The sequence below is a fragment of the Schistocerca americana genome, chromosome 9 (genome assembly GCF_021461395.2).
Source record: "Schistocerca americana isolate TAMUIC-IGC-003095 chromosome 9, iqSchAmer2.1, whole genome shotgun sequence".
NCBI classification, from domain to species: Eukaryota; Metazoa; Arthropoda; class Insecta; order Orthoptera; family Acrididae; genus Schistocerca; species Schistocerca americana.
In genome coordinates, this window is record NC_060127.1 from 68,518,014 (window position 1) to 68,533,139 (window position 15,126).

A 15,126-nucleotide genomic window follows, 5' to 3' on the forward strand; every position below is an offset into this window, starting at 1 on the left:
TTAACACAGGAAATAAAATGTACTTGCACCAGGAGTAAGAAGTGCTATCCAAAATTTTGGGGACTGGTGCTGCCATCTGTTGAAAACCTTACCTTTGGACTAATGGTCACCATCACTCTCAAAGTAGTTCCCATCCGCACGCACACACCGGTCCCAGCGCTTCTGCCAGCAGTCAAACGTTTTCTGGAAGTCCTGTTCTTTGAGGGTGTTCATCACCACCAGCGATGTTTCTTGAATCCTCTCTAGAGTGTCGAACTGATGGCCTTTCAACTTGAGTTTCAGTTTTCGTAGTAACATGAAGTCGCAACGTGCCAAATCTGGTGAGTGTGCTGGATGGGGTACAACTGCTATGTTGTTTTATGCCAAAAAGGTCCTGGTGAGCAAGGACGTGTGACAGGGTGCATTGTCATGATGCAGCAGCCAGTTCCCTTGATGCTAAAGTTCGGACCGCCATCTCCACACGTTTTCACAGAGTTGTCGCAAAACGTCATAGTAGTACGCGGAATTCACTGTTTGGTTGAGTGGGACGAATTCTTTGTGCAAAATTCCCTTGATATAAAAAAAATGATCATGCTGTTCACCTGTCTTGCTTTTTTGAGTCTTGGAGAGCCTGGGTTCTTCCACTGTGATGATTGTTGCTTTGTCTCTGGGTCATAACCATAAATCCAGCCGGTGATAACCCGTGAGAAGAAAGAAGAAGGTTGGATCATCAGAATTTGATTCATATGCGCTGTTCTGTTCACGGATATGTCGTAAAATCACCACACGCCAAACACAGAGTATCACTGTGGACATGCAACACGTCCTCTTACCTGAATGATACTCCGCACACTGACTCATTAGTATGCAGCTCTTGCCACCTAGCGGTGCAAAGATCTACTACTCCTACTTTCCAGATGGCAGCACCAGTCCCAAAAATTTTGGATTCCACCTCGTATAGTGTATTTTCACCCAGAAAAAAAATGTATTTTTAAGTGGCAAATCCAGGATTTTTTTATTTTACATGTCCACCCTGAGGAAGTGAAGAAACAGAGAATAAACTTTAAAAAAACACTTATTCAACTTTTATAAGATACATACGTAGCAGTTTATTTGCTTACAAAACTTAACATCTGAAAAAATAAAGGATTTAATGCATCACTTCCTTACTTTATATTTTTAATATTGACTGGAGTAACTAAAGTTGAATAAAATTTGTTTTGAAAGTTACATTTTTTTGTATAGGTTGGAACAAGTACAACACAGGAACAGGACTTGGCTGGATGAATGGAAAAAATCTGCCAGAACAACTGTCAAGTTGACTGGCAGAACTGACTTCAAACAGGCTAGGACTGAACCGAGTCAGTCTTCTTCAGTGTGCTCCATTATTATGCATTCAGGCCAACTAGACTGGAGAATTTGTAGCTCCGTGATTGCATTTGGCACTGTGTTGCATTCCACAGAGTTTAAAATGATCCCAACCACTCGAGAGAGATTGCCTGTAAATCTGCATAATTTCCCCTGAACAGCCTGACAACTAGAAAAATCCGAGATATATGGAGATTGGTAAAGTCACAGTATTTCTCATAGACATCAGTAGTGTCAAACCTGCAGTTCAGTAGAGTTGCTGATAATCATTGCTAGAAATGTGTGAGAATTCCATAATGAATAAGACCTATATCTATATTGCAGGAGAAGGAAAATACCCTCTCTTTTCAGTTCCCCCTCCCAGCATATGCCTATGCATTTTCCTTATTGAATTCTAAATATTCTTGATAAAACAATTGACATCTGAAACAAAGTTATAGTGGAGACCAGACAGTGACAAAGCATCGAGTTACCCCTGTAAGACACATTGCCAATTTCCAGTTGAAAGGACAGAAAACTGAGAATTGCGTCCAGTTAGAATGTTACGTAGCAGTTCCAGTCCTTACCCTATCTGTGAAGTCCCGTACAACAAATGGCGACATTACGATACTGTATCATTTTTGGCAGTGTAATTTGCTAACTATCACTAGATTCCATAAATATTATTTACAGAGAAAGCTGTATATGGTAACAAGAGTGGAGACATGGCACAGCTATTGTGGCTCTACATTCTGTGACCGTCCTGAGACCTTTGACTGTAAAATTAAACTTTGTAAATTAAAATGTCGAGGCATTATTGGCAGCCCACTTTCATTGCTGGGATCTTACTAGTGTCGGAAAACATCAAATTGAAGTCTCTTTCACCAGAACTAATGACTTGTGCCCTTTTTTCAAAAAGTGTGTGGACAGCAATTTTCACCATTTCGAGAAGTTGTCAAATCCCTCCCAGAACAGACAGTGTTTCTGAGGCAGTGACAGCAGAATGGAGTTGGTGTTCACAGGATTGGTTCAAATGCATGAAGATGTGTAGAAATATTAGAGCCATACAGTTAAAAAACAATAAAATGATTTGCCCTGCAAAAGTATTTTGCTCTTCTTATAAATAGTTAATAAGCAGTCCTCGTTAATTGAGGGGCCCAAATTCGACCCACAAATCAAACTGTGGAGAGGTTCACAATTTAATCGAGGGTACTGGCACGAGATCCAGCTACGAGGAACTTTTCGCCACGTCTCATTGTATTGCAGGACCTTTCTTCTGCAACCTAGAGTCTAGTGCCTAACAGCTTATAAGAGGTCTTAATTGTGGAGGCAGGTAGCAAGCTCATTTAAATTCTTGCTGCTAGTGAGTAAGGTGAGGCAGGCAGAGATGAAATATGCTCGCAATCTAACAGATAATGGTATAGAAAACTTCTTTGTAAACTGTCATTTGTACACATGATATGCGAGCTCACAAAACTTGTCAAATCTCTTGCCCACACTGCTATTGCATTTTCAACTACAGGTCACAGTGTGTTTGTTTTTAGAGTGACATTCAAATATTTTCTAATTTTCAGATGAAATGAAAGAGTCACAAAAGCCAAAGCCTCCACCAGTGATAGCTGCAGAAAAGAAAGAGGACCTCGAAGATTGGCTCGACTCAATGCTGGACGACTGACGTGGGCAGATACTCGGCACACCTGCCCATAACGCAGTAATAATGAACTCTACATGCATTGCTTTCTTTGCTTTATTTACAGACTTAAGTTTCAGCTCCTTTTCATATAATAACTATGCTGTAAAAAAATATGTTTTATTTTGAGCCATTTAATTTTGTCGAGCTTATGTCGCTAAGGTCTTCTGCTCATGAAGATCTATGTACATACATTTACAGCTAATATGGTATGATATACTTTACTGTAACACCATTACCTTATGTGTAATTTATGGAAGAGTGTATCTGTGCTTATTTATTTGTGTTAGCACTTTCTGTACTTAATTCAGTGCTGAAAATAAAATTTGCAATATCAGATTTGAGCAAGATAAAAAAGCTTTGTATAACATAACAATTTGTCTGCTGTTATTATTATTATTATTATTATTATTATTATTATTATTATTAAATTAATCATTTTTGTGTGTCACCCATTTTATAATATAAATTGTAATTTATGTAACTAAAATATAAATGAAGAATGAAGTAAAATCGACACAGAGCAATACAGATTGCACTCAACACTGTGCGCGCACAAACGTGCAGCTACACTGCTCTGGCCACGTAAATTGCTCCAGTGTCACAGTCTGGCTGAGCAGTGCTGTTGGTTGCCAGGTGGAATGAATGGTATCCTTTCCGAGGCTAGTTCCCCTGTCCAAAACTGGTTTGATCCACTGTTGGCTAGCTATGCCTATCATAGCTTCACGGGAGCCCAGTTAGCTGCCACTTTTCGTAGTATTTACAGGGCCTTCACAGCTATAGCATTGGTCCTGGGGCACTAGAAGTTCCCGCTGTACTTCACCCCTGTAGGCCATCCCCTACTTTGCAGTGTTGCTCGTCTCCCACAGCTAGGACGAGGGGTTGGTCTTCTGAGAGATTATGCATCTGAAACATGGGTAATGAAGAAAAGAGATGTAAGTAGATTACAAGAATGTGAAATGAAGTTCCTTAGAAGTAACATAGGAACAAAAAGGAGAGACAGGATGAGGAATAAAAGGGTAAGGGAAATAGTGAAAGAGGAACCCGTGCAGAACAGGATAGAAACATCAGGGCTAAGATGGTACAGGCACTTAAAGAGAATGGAAAAGAAGAAGGTTCCCAAGAAGATATATAAAATGGAGTTGCAAAGGAAAAGACTGAGAGAAAGACCAAGAGATAGATTGCTCAAAGGTGTGGAGGAGTGTGATGAAGAAAGAGGTGAAAAATGGACCAGAGTGAACACAGGAAGATGATGGGAAAACAGAACTAGATGACGAGGTCTGTTCCAAACAGACCCAGCCTGGTGAGGAAACTGTTCATGATGATGAGTTCACTTTCTGAGAGTCGTCTTTTGTCCACTCCTCACTAAATTGACACATCTGATTTTCGTTCTCTAACAATGCCCTACTGTTAACAGATAAAATAAATGTGGTTAGCTGTAAGATTTTCTCAAAAATATCCTCTCAAATCATTCCATTGTCCCGCATTTGTTGCCTTTAAGTGTCCAACCAAACTTTGAAGTTAATAAAGCTACTTCAATACCCAAAATTTTGAAATTGTCTTCAGGGATCTCATGTTCCTATCTTTCCTTCTCTTTCTCTCCCTCCCCGACTTAACATTCAGTAATATTTGTCACCTTATGTAACATTTTTTGTTGGTGTTTCTATGTCACATACTGTAATATAGGTTGTCAGTACTTCTGTTCATACTACAATATTAAGATATGAGAGGGGCTTAGTCGGAAATAGAAATAAAACACACACACACGCACACACACACACACACACACACACACACACCACATGTCAATGCTATTTCGTGAGCTCCACTACTAGAGTACTCCACACGAGCTCATCATTTCCCCAATTGTACTTCCATTTTGTGTGTAATGATTTTTACATTCTTAGTTGTATCTTGGTCTAATTATCCTGTGGTTCTATTAATTTTGTTTCTACTATTTATAATATTTGCTGTTTTGTGTTAGCAGAAGAGCCAACACCATGTTACGAGTGGAGGCCAAAATGCACGCGTTTTAGCTCACGCAGGCTGGCGTGAAGAGGGAAGAACTATACTGACGTGAGGTCTGGAACATGACAAGGAATGAGAATTCAGAAAGCGGACGTAATTAGTTTGATACTTAACTTTAATCCATTAATGATGCACGTCGCTCTTGACTGTACATGATTCACAAGATTATCTGTTCAGAATACATTCATTGTAACTGAATTTGGTGCCTTGCTAGGTCGTAGCAAATGACGTAGCTGAGGGCCATGCTAAACTGTAGTCTCGGCAAATGAGAGTGTATGTAGACAGTGAACCATCCCTAGCAAAGTCGGCTGTACAACTGGGGCGAGTGCTAGGGAGTCTCTCTAGACTAGACCTGCCGTGTGGCGGCGCTCGGTCTGCAATCACTGATAATGGCAACATGCGGGTCCGACGTATACTAACGGACTGCGGCCGATTTAAAGGCTACCACCTAGCAAGTGTGGTGTCTGGCGGTGACACCACATGCTGTTTGTCCATTAGAAAATTCTGTTTTGAACTAATGGTATGTGACTGTTCAACATTATCTATTTTTTCTTTAAAGTCTAAACAATCATCTAAATGAAACTTCCTGGCAGATTAAAACTGTGTGCCCGACCGAGACTCGAACTCGGGACCTTGCCTTTCGTGGGCAAGTGCTCTACCAACTGAGCTACCGAAGCACGACTCACGCCCGGTACTCACAGCTTTACTTCTGCCAGCACCTCGTCTCCTACCTTCCAAACTTTACAGAAGCTCTCCTGCGAACCTTGCAGAACTAGCACTCCTGAAAGAAAGGATATTGCGGAGACATGGCTTAGCCACAGCCTGGGGGATGTTTCCAGAATGAGATTTTCACTCTGCAGCGGAGTGTGCGCTGATATGAAACTTCCTGGCAGATTAAAACTGTGTGCCCGACCGAGACTCGAACTCGGGACGAGGTGCTGGCAGAAGTAAAGCTGTGAGTACCGGGCGTGAGTCGTGCTTCGGTAGCTCAGTTGGTAGAGCACTTGCCCGCAAAAGGCAAAGGTCCCGAGTTCGAGTCTCGGTCGGGCACACAGTTTTAATCTGCCAGGAAGTTTCATATCAGCGCACACTCCACTGCAGAGTGAAAATCTCATTCTGGAATCATCTAAATATTTTACACATTTTATGCTAGTTCCATTCTCTTTTCTTGGTTGTTCATCCACCCATTTGAGAACCCAAATCAAACAGTTAATGTTAGTTTTCCTTCCATTTGAGAAAAACTGTTATCTGTTTGAGAAAATTTTTGGTTCATTTCTGTTAAGTTTGTCTACTCCTTCATTTCTGCTGATAGGTGTGTCAGTGCCTCTAGTTTTGTAGGTAATTTTGACAACATGTTCGTATTTGTTTCCAACATCTCATTCCCCTCTGTGCAAACCATGAGCTTCAATCTCCTCACAAAAAATAATTTAAAAAGTAGCAGAAGCGATACTGACAGTAATTAGGTAGGTACTACTAGTAATTGATATATCTTTCTTTGACCTGTGTTTCTCTTAACTCACAGAAATTCAAATGAGTAGTTCACTGTTCATATTGAATACTGATTACCATCTTAACTGTATAATTTATAACAATGAAAATAATAAATTTTTGACGATATAAAATAATTGAATACATAAAAAATCTACTTTCCAAGCAGTGGCAGGAGAACACACATATATAAAAAGGTTTTAGATATGCAAGCTTCAGAACAAGGGGCTCTTGCTTCCAGCGGTAGGGTTGAAGGGGAAGGAAGAGGGTTGAAGGAAAAGAATGAGAAGTTCAGGAGAAGGGGCAGAGTTTGAAAAATTCACCCAGATTCCTGGGTCAGGGGAGACTTACTAGGTGGGATGAGAAGGAAAGACTTAATTGTTGGGAACTTCACGAGACGAGTGCAGTCCCCAACAGTCTGTCTTTCCTTCTCATTCCATCTGGTAAATATCCCCTGGCCTGGGGTTCTGGGTGACTTTCCCGAAATCTTCCCTTTTTCCTAAGTCTCTCCAATCCTTTTCCTTCACTCCTTTTCCTTCCTCTTCAACTCTTCTGCTGGAAGAAGGAGCCACTGGCTCTGAAAACTTGCATAATTATCATAAATGATGATATTCTGGTTTAAAGTATTGTACTGTCATGTGTTGAAAAACTTATTTTCGTGGTGTAATATCGAAGCATTAGTAATTGATGTATAGACAGAAAAATGTGTATGTGGCAAAGTCTCACCCTCGTAGTAGAAAACTTTTAAAATGTAAAAAATCTTGAAATAAATTCTGTGTAAATAAAAAGTTCAAACACGGCCAAAAACCAGGTGGTATTGTAGACTTTTGTTGGGGGAGGACTCCACAGGGCGTGGTTTATTGCGAAGTGTAGAGGCTGCATCTGCAGCTTGTCCTCAGGGATTGTGTGATGCATTTGTCCTAAGAGTTGGGATGGTGCATTCGCTCAATCTTTTATGAAAGCCTATTGCACCGGATATGTGGCACTGCTAGCTGCTAATAAACATGTAGGACGCTCGCCGTACACACTGTCACCGATTTATCGAACTATTCTTTCCAGAACCGAGCTACAAGCGTGTCATGCAAACAGTGCTAGCAAAGTCTGCAAACATATTATTAATTATTTCAAAATTATTCAAAGTGGTAAAGCAATGGGAGTAAATCTTTAAGCATGAAATAATGATCTGGGAGTCTCGGTCAGTGTTGGTTCTTCATCAGTAAAAACTTCATATACACACAATTCATACCATTCAATAAGAGTACGTCAGTATCTGTTAATTCACTTTAGAAAGGAAACTCTTAGTCCACCCTTTAGTTTTATCATAAGATCAAAGTGATCAGCAAGTCTTCAATTCTTTGTGTTACGCATTTGCCCAACCTTGATCACCATGCTGCAGCAATTGCTCGCATAGCAATTTAGTCTGAATTCATTACATTCTTGCTGATTCAATCATCTTTGATACAGTCCACATGAAACTGGTAAAATATTGTCAAATTGCGAGGAGCGTAGTCATAAATAAAGTTCTTTTCAATAAGTGGTTTCTTCTTTCTGAATTTTTGAAACTGTGTAATATTTGTCCTGATCGAACTTCACTTTCCTTCTGTTATGTTCCTTTGCTTACAGCAGATTCTCTTCTCAACATGGTCTCCTTGTGAACAGTTGTGACACCATAATGGATATATCAGTCTTCTTTAAATCTCAATCAATTAATAATCTTGCAATGATATTCTCTTCCAAATAATTGTCAGTAGTTGTGAATAACTATGATGGTGGATCAGAAAGTAATGCTTCAACTGTCACAAAAAGTTTAATAATGAACAGTCAGGGTGTCCCAGGAGCAATGGTCAGTATTTGGGAATATGACAGGAATGATCGTTCAAAGCAAAAAAGTCTAATAAACGTGGGCTCTCAAGTTCACATCTTAAAAGCTCTGAGCGCTTGTTCATCCTTGCTACTGTGAAACATATCTCTTCTACTGAACAATTGCTCATAGCTTTTAAGATAAATCCAGAATTTAATTCAGTCAAATTCAGTATCCTTACATTTATCTCAACTATTAAAGTATTTAAATGATTAATGGAAAATCTCATATAAGATGTGAAACAAATACTAACAAAGAGATAGAGGGGCTGGCCAGTACTTACCTCAGTTCAGTACAGCTGATAGATACACATAAAACAGAACTGAAAATTTACATTCCTAGCTTTCGGAACTTTGTTCCTTCATCAGGGAGGAGAGAGGGGAAAAAAGGGAAACTGGATTCAGTTACTCACAACCCAGGTTATGAAGCAACAGGGAAAGGTAAACAGGGAGGGTAGCAAGGATGGAGGCATGGTTGTCAGAGGGAAGCCAAAGATATTCTACTGTAAGTACTGTGCCAGCTTCAAACCAAAGAGGATGCATACAGAAGTAAAGAGGTGTATAGTATAAAGATAAACACAACTATGTAGGATGAAAAGATGCGTGAATGGCTAAAGAGGAAAGGGAAAGAGGAGAAGACTGAAGAGTGAATGGGAGTGAGGTTGTTTAACGTAGGTTCAGTCTAGGGGGATGGCGGGATGAAAGGATGTGTTGGAGTGCAAGTTCCCATCTCCGCAGTTCAGAGGGACTGGTGTTGGGTGGGAGAAGCCAAATGGCACATACGGTGTAGCAGGTTCCTAGGTCCCTAGAGTTATGCTGGAGGGCATGCTCCGCTACTGGGTATTGGGCATCTCCTAGGCGGACAGTTCGTCTGTGTCCGTTCATGCGCTCAGCCAGTTTGGTTGTTGTCATGCCGATGTAAAAGGCTGTGCAGTGCAGGCATGTCAGTTGATAAATGACATGTGTAGTTTCACACATAGCCCTGCCTTGAATTGTGTATGTTTTACCAGTAGCGGGGCTGGAGTAGGTGGTTGTGGGCGGGTGCATGGGGGCAGGTTTTGCAGCGGGGTCGGTTACAGGGGTAGGAACCGCTGGGTAGAGAAGGTAGTCTGGGAATATTGTAGGGTTTAACAAGGATGTTACGGAGGTTAGGGGGGCGACGAAAGGCAACTCTGGGTGGTGTGGGGAGAATTTTGTCAAGGGATGATCTCATTTCAGGGGTTGACTTGAGAAAGTCATATCCCTGGCGGAGTAATTTGTTGATGTTTTCGAGGCCAGGATAATATTGGGTGACAAGGGGGATGCTTCTGTGTGGTCTGGGGGTAGGAACATTGTTGTTGGACGGGGAGGAATGTATTGCTCGGGAAATCTGTTTGTGGACAAGGTCTGCAGGATAGTTGCGGGAGAGGAAAGCACTGGTCAGGTTATTGGTGTAGTTGTTGAGGGATTCGTCACTGGAGCAGATACGTTTGCCACGAATACCTAGGCTGTAGGGAAGGGAGCGTTTGATGTGGAAAGGATGGCAGCTATCAAAGTGAAGGTACTGTTGTTTGTTTGTGGGTTTGATATGGACAGAGGTGTGGATGTGAGCTTCAACAAGATGAAGGTCAACATCCAGGAAGGTGGCTTGGGTTTTGGAGAAGGACCAGGTGAAATTCAGATTCGAAAAGGAGTTGAGGTTATGGAGGAAATTAAGGAGTGTTTCTTCACCATGAGTCCAGACCACAAAGATGTCATCTATAAACCTATACCAGGCCAGGGGAAGCAGCTGTTGGGTCTTCAGGAAAGCCTCCTCCATGCGGCCCATGAAGAGGTTGGCATAGGAGGGAGCCATCCTGGTTCCCATGGCCGTTCCCCTGATTTGTTTGTAGGTCTGGCCTTCAAAAGTGATGTAATTATGGGTGAGGATGAAGTTGGTAAGTGTGATAAGGAACGAGGTTTTTGGAAGATCTTCGGGTGGGCGTTGGGAGAGGTAGTGCTCAACTGCAGAGAGACCATGGGTATGTGGGATGTTTGTGTAAAGGGATCTAGCATCTATGGTGCACTGCAACACATCCTTTCATCCCGCCATCCCCCTGGACTGAACCTACGTTAAACAACCTCACTCCCATTCACTCTTCAGTCTTCTCCTCTTTCCCTTTCCTCTTTAGCCATTCACACATCTTTTCATCCTACATAGTTGTGTTTATCTTTATACTATACACCTCTTTACTTCTGTATGCATCCTCTTTGGTTTGAAGCTGGCACAGTACTTAAAGTAGAATATCTTTGGCTTCCCTCTGACAACCATGCCTCCATCCTTGCTACCCTCCCTGTTTACCTTTCCCTGTTGCTTCATAACCTGGGTTGTGAGTAACTGAATCCACTTTCCCTTCTTCCCTTTTTCCCCCTCTCTCCTCCCTGATGAAGGAACAAAGTTCCGAAAGCTAGGAGTGTAAATTTTCAGTTCTGTTTTATGTGTATCTATCAGCTGTACTGAACTGAGGTAAGTACTGGCCAGCCCCTCTATCTCTTTTAGTATTCTATTAAAGTATTTGGCTGTTCCCACAAATATTGCTCTCCTTTTAAGTGTTTTCCTATACTATGTAAAAGCGAGTAATGTTTACTTTTATACAAGACTGTTATGCACACTTGTACAATCAGCACTGAGATGTGCAAGTAGGAAATGTTGTGTTACTTATGCTGCATGTGAACTGTCATGTAGAGGAATGTACTGACCTTTTGAAGGTGGAACTGCGGAAGCATAACATGTGTCCTTTCTACACTTGTGTGAATACTAATATTGGCACAAAAATGATGGTGGTCATGAGTCACAAGTAGCTTAACCCATACTAATCTTTATTACATGTGACAGTGCATAATTTGAAAACTAATTAACATCTTCCAGGTGCCCCCTACAACCAATAAAGGTGCCACAATAGTTAGAATGCTGACTCATATTGAGGAGAATTGCCTTCAAATACTTGACAATCATCTGGATTTAAGTTTTTCACACATTTTCTAAATGGCCATAAGCATCCAAGATGGTCTCTTTGCATGTGTCACAGCAAATTGCCTTTCCCTCAGAATATCCTTAGTTCCCTCTGAGTCTTTTCTCATGCCTTCCTGTTTCCTCTCTTAGCTGTTTCTTTGATTTCACCGTCTCCTTATCTTCTGTCAATGAGTTTTACAATGGGCATGCCTGTAACCTGTCCTCCTGAGTGTGTGATTTTTGCAGCCCTCACTGCTAAGCTATGATGTGTCATTTCTTACCAACTTTCGCTCAGAAAATTGTATGGTCTCTGATAAATTTCAGTCACACTTGCATTCACTCAACTTTTTTCACTTTTGTTACTTGCTCCAATCAGTCTCTCCCTCTCTCTCTCTCTCTCTCTCTCTCTCTCTCTCTCTCTCTTTCTTTCTTTCTTTCTCTCCAGTCAAGATTTGAATGTCTCTCTTTCTATTTATAATCTCTACCTTTCTTTTCTATAACTGCTGTCTCTGAAACTATGGAACACTGGACATTCCCTCACCCAGCTTGGGATCGACACATCAGCCTTTGTCACTATATAGATGTGGGAAAAGTGTTTACAGTAGTTAAGTCACTTTCTTAATTCTTCGACAAGGAAGTAGTAACTTCAATATTAAGTTACCTTTGGTTTTGTCCACTACAGTCAGTTTCATCATTTCGCCATTTGAAGATGAGACTGTAAATGCGTAATCAAGTTAAAATTTCAAGTTGCCGCCACTCATACCTCACCTGTCATTCAACAACATCTTTGCCTCTGCACTTCCGCCTCGACTGACATCTCTGCCCAAACTCTTTGTCTTTAAATATGTCTGCTTGTGTCTGTATATGTGTGGATGGATATGTGTGTGTGTGCGCGAGTGTATACCCATCCTTTTTTCCCCCTAAGGTAAGTCTTTCCGCTCCCGGGATTGGAATGACTCCTTACCCTCTCCCTTAAAACCTACATCCTTTCGTCTTTCCCTCTCCTTCCCTCTTTCCTGATGAGTCAACAGTTTGTTGCGAAAGCTTGAATTTTGTGTGTATGTTTGTGTTTATTTGTGTGTCTATCGACCTGCCAGCGCTTTCGTTTGGTAAGTCACATCATCTTTGTTTTTAGATATATCAAGTTAAAAAAAATAGATTTGATTATGTATTTCAGGGTTAGTTGAGTTGTCAATTAAATTTTGAACACATTTCATTACTGGCCTCTTCTTTATCAGGTGCTTCGAGCAGTGGTCTCATATGTAGGGACAGGATAATTTTGCACAAAAAAATAATGCAATTTTTGTGATTTTTTTAGTGATGTAAGGCTAACATGTTTTATGAAATGTGAAAGTGAGGATTTTTCCCATTCTCGTGGAAAAATGTTGTAAGTCTGAGGGCAGCAGTTTACTAATATTGGTAACTAATAGTTAGTGAATGCTGAAACTGGATGTTGACTTTTTCTCAACTCTGATAATTGTACACAAACTTAAAATAACAGTTGTTTCCCAAGTAAAGAACTATAGCTCTAAGTGTCATGTCGAACAAACTACATTCAGTAACAGTTGTAATCACTAATATGACTTTTCCTGCTACTTTTGCACAACCTGCCTCACAAAAAATGGTATATTTTTCAGAGGTCTTTAATGTGGTGCATCAGTTAAAATATATATTTTCATGATATTCAAGTACAAATCTGAAAAACACTAAATACCACCCTTTTGTTTTGCTAACATACAAAACTGACACAGCATCTGATATCTGTCAACCTAAATGGCCTAAGCAACAGATTGTGGCATCACCATAAACTTCATTCACAAAATAGTAAAATCAACATTCAAATGAGTGTTGTACGACATTACATGTTCTGTGCACAAACCGAGTGGCATGATGTTGATTTATGTCTTTATGAAGCCAAAGTGCTATATTTGGTGATTTGTATGTATACAAGCATGCTACAAAACTATGCAGATTAATTAATGCACCACATTAAAGAAGTCTTGAGACCACTTAAAAAAAATAAAAAATTAAAAAAAATTAGGCCACCTACGGGCAGACGAGGGACTCTCCTTTTCATCCAATTCAGTCTCAGTCAGTTTCACAGGCAATGTTGATTTTGGTCATAGTGCCCATTTGCTTATTCCTTTGCAGCACTATTCCCTTGTGTTAAAGTTTGTCAGTAAGGCTGAAATTTTGTAAAAAACATTATAGATGATGACAACAGAAAGGCTATCTCAGAGAGAAAGAAATTAAAATAGTGCACAGGATAACTTGAGTAAAACAAAATAAAAACAGGTTAAAAAAACAAACTCAGGGTCGAATATCAACAGTTAAGGGAAACATAGATTGCTGCTTGCTATAAAGATGACACATTACGTTGCAGACAGGCACAATTAAAAGACACGTATACATAAAGGGTGTTTATCTGTTTCTTTTTCTGACTAAGGCTGTGGTGGCCGAAAGCTAAGTATTAGTGTCTTCTAATCATGCCTGTCTGCAACTTAGTATGTCGTCTTTACGGTAAGTAGCAATCTATCCTTTCCTTATAGGTTAAATAAAGACAGATGACGAATTACATTTATGCAGAATTTTTTGTGTGTTATCGCGACTGTACTTCAACATGCGTACAATATTTCAATAATAGGGCTTTCTGCTGAAATATAACACTACGAGCATGCTACAACCCTGCCAAAAAATTTACAACAACATTAATAAAGGTTAAAATGTATCTGTTACGACATGTAGTAAAATGTCTGAATGACAAGAATAGGGAGGGACAGTAGAGTTTAGGAGTTAAATTAACAAAAATTATGTGTGGTTAGTTGCTTAATTTAGTGCAATTGCAACAACAAATCTGGCAAGAGTACTTCATGTAAAAAGCTTTTTTTGTGGACTCAGATGCCGCTGTAGCTTGTTTCCTTCAGTCGTCGTCTGTAATATTACGCTTTACTCTTATCAAATTAAAAGAGCAGTACTTTTCAGGTTTAAAACGTATTTAGCTGATGGCTGGGTGGGGAACTTGATGGTAAAGTTTTGAGATACCTTGTAGAACACAACCGTACTTTAATTTTGTTGGGAATGAGTCCTATTCCATTTATTATACTACAGAATGCGTGCCCTTCCATGTGTGTTTTACATGCTGAAACAAAATTTCAGTCTCATAAATTTTTGTGCCTTCTCTGTACTGAAACAGTAAATGAAATATTAATGTGATCGTTTACTGGCTTGGAATATGTAGAGAGCTCTGGGTAAGATGTGTGTATGAAATTGATAAAGTCTAAAAGTAGTGCCAAATGTCACTGATTACTAATCAGTGTACAGTGTCAAAGTGGAAGGTCAGTCTGGCCCTGGGAGCAGTTATCCAAGATGTCTCCATGTTGAAATGAGCCCTACAGAGATCACTGCGTAACCAGTCATTGCTCTTCCCTTGTTTCAATCTACTTATCCTTTTTCGCATAAATAAATACAAAATGTATGGCAAAGGTAAGCAGATGTAAATATTAGACTTTCCTTGTCACGTCTGAAATTTGAGATAAACAAATTAATAAATAAAAACTGCACAAGTTATTAAAACCATAATAATGAAATACTTTTAATAAGTAAAGCTTCTCAACTAGTATAAAAGAGATTTACTAATTATGTTGTGCAATCTTAAGAAAGCATCAGGACTCTCAAAGCAACAATATGTGCAGGTAATGCTGACTGACTGACTCTGTGTGTGTGTGTGTGTGTGTGTGTGTGTGTGTGTGTGTGTGTCTCTGTC

The 15,126-nt window shown here is 40.0% G+C and overlaps 2 protein-coding genes, 1 long non-coding RNA gene and 1 other non-coding gene across 5 annotated transcripts in view; 3 read left to right on the forward strand and 1 right to left on the reverse strand.

Moving 5' to 3' along the window:
* LOC124550871 (neurofilament heavy polypeptide-like) overlaps window positions 1–3,389 on the forward strand; it is a 33,807-nt gene extending 30,418 nt beyond the window's left edge. For both annotated transcript variants that reach the window (XM_047125619.1, XM_047125621.1), the window contains exon 7: window positions 2,901–3,389. In XM_047125619.1, the coding sequence (XP_046981575.1) occupies window positions 2,901–3,001 (101 nt within the window). In that variant the 3' untranslated portion in view covers window positions 3,002–3,389. The remainder of the gene's footprint in view (window positions 1–2,900) is intronic.
* On the reverse strand, window positions 3,107–15,122 carry LOC124550873. The gene is made up of 3 exons (XR_006967736.1): window positions 14,997–15,122; window positions 13,414–13,548; window positions 3,107–3,922 (listed from the first exon to the last, which is right to left on the reverse strand). It is a non-coding gene; the product is annotated as an uncharacterized LOC124550873 (long non-coding RNA).
* On the forward strand, window positions 6,021–6,095 carry Trnal-caa. The gene has a single exon. It is a non-coding gene; the product is annotated as a tRNA-Leu (tRNA).
* The window catches only part of LOC124550872 (glycine N-methyltransferase), an 89,199-nt gene continuing 88,891 nt past the window's right edge, over window positions 14,819–15,126 (forward strand). The window contains exon 1 of the mRNA XM_047125623.1: window positions 14,819–14,846. Within this exon, the coding sequence (XP_046981579.1) occupies window positions 14,834–14,846 (13 nt within the window). The 5' untranslated portion in view covers window positions 14,819–14,833. The remainder of the gene's footprint in view (window positions 14,847–15,126) is intronic.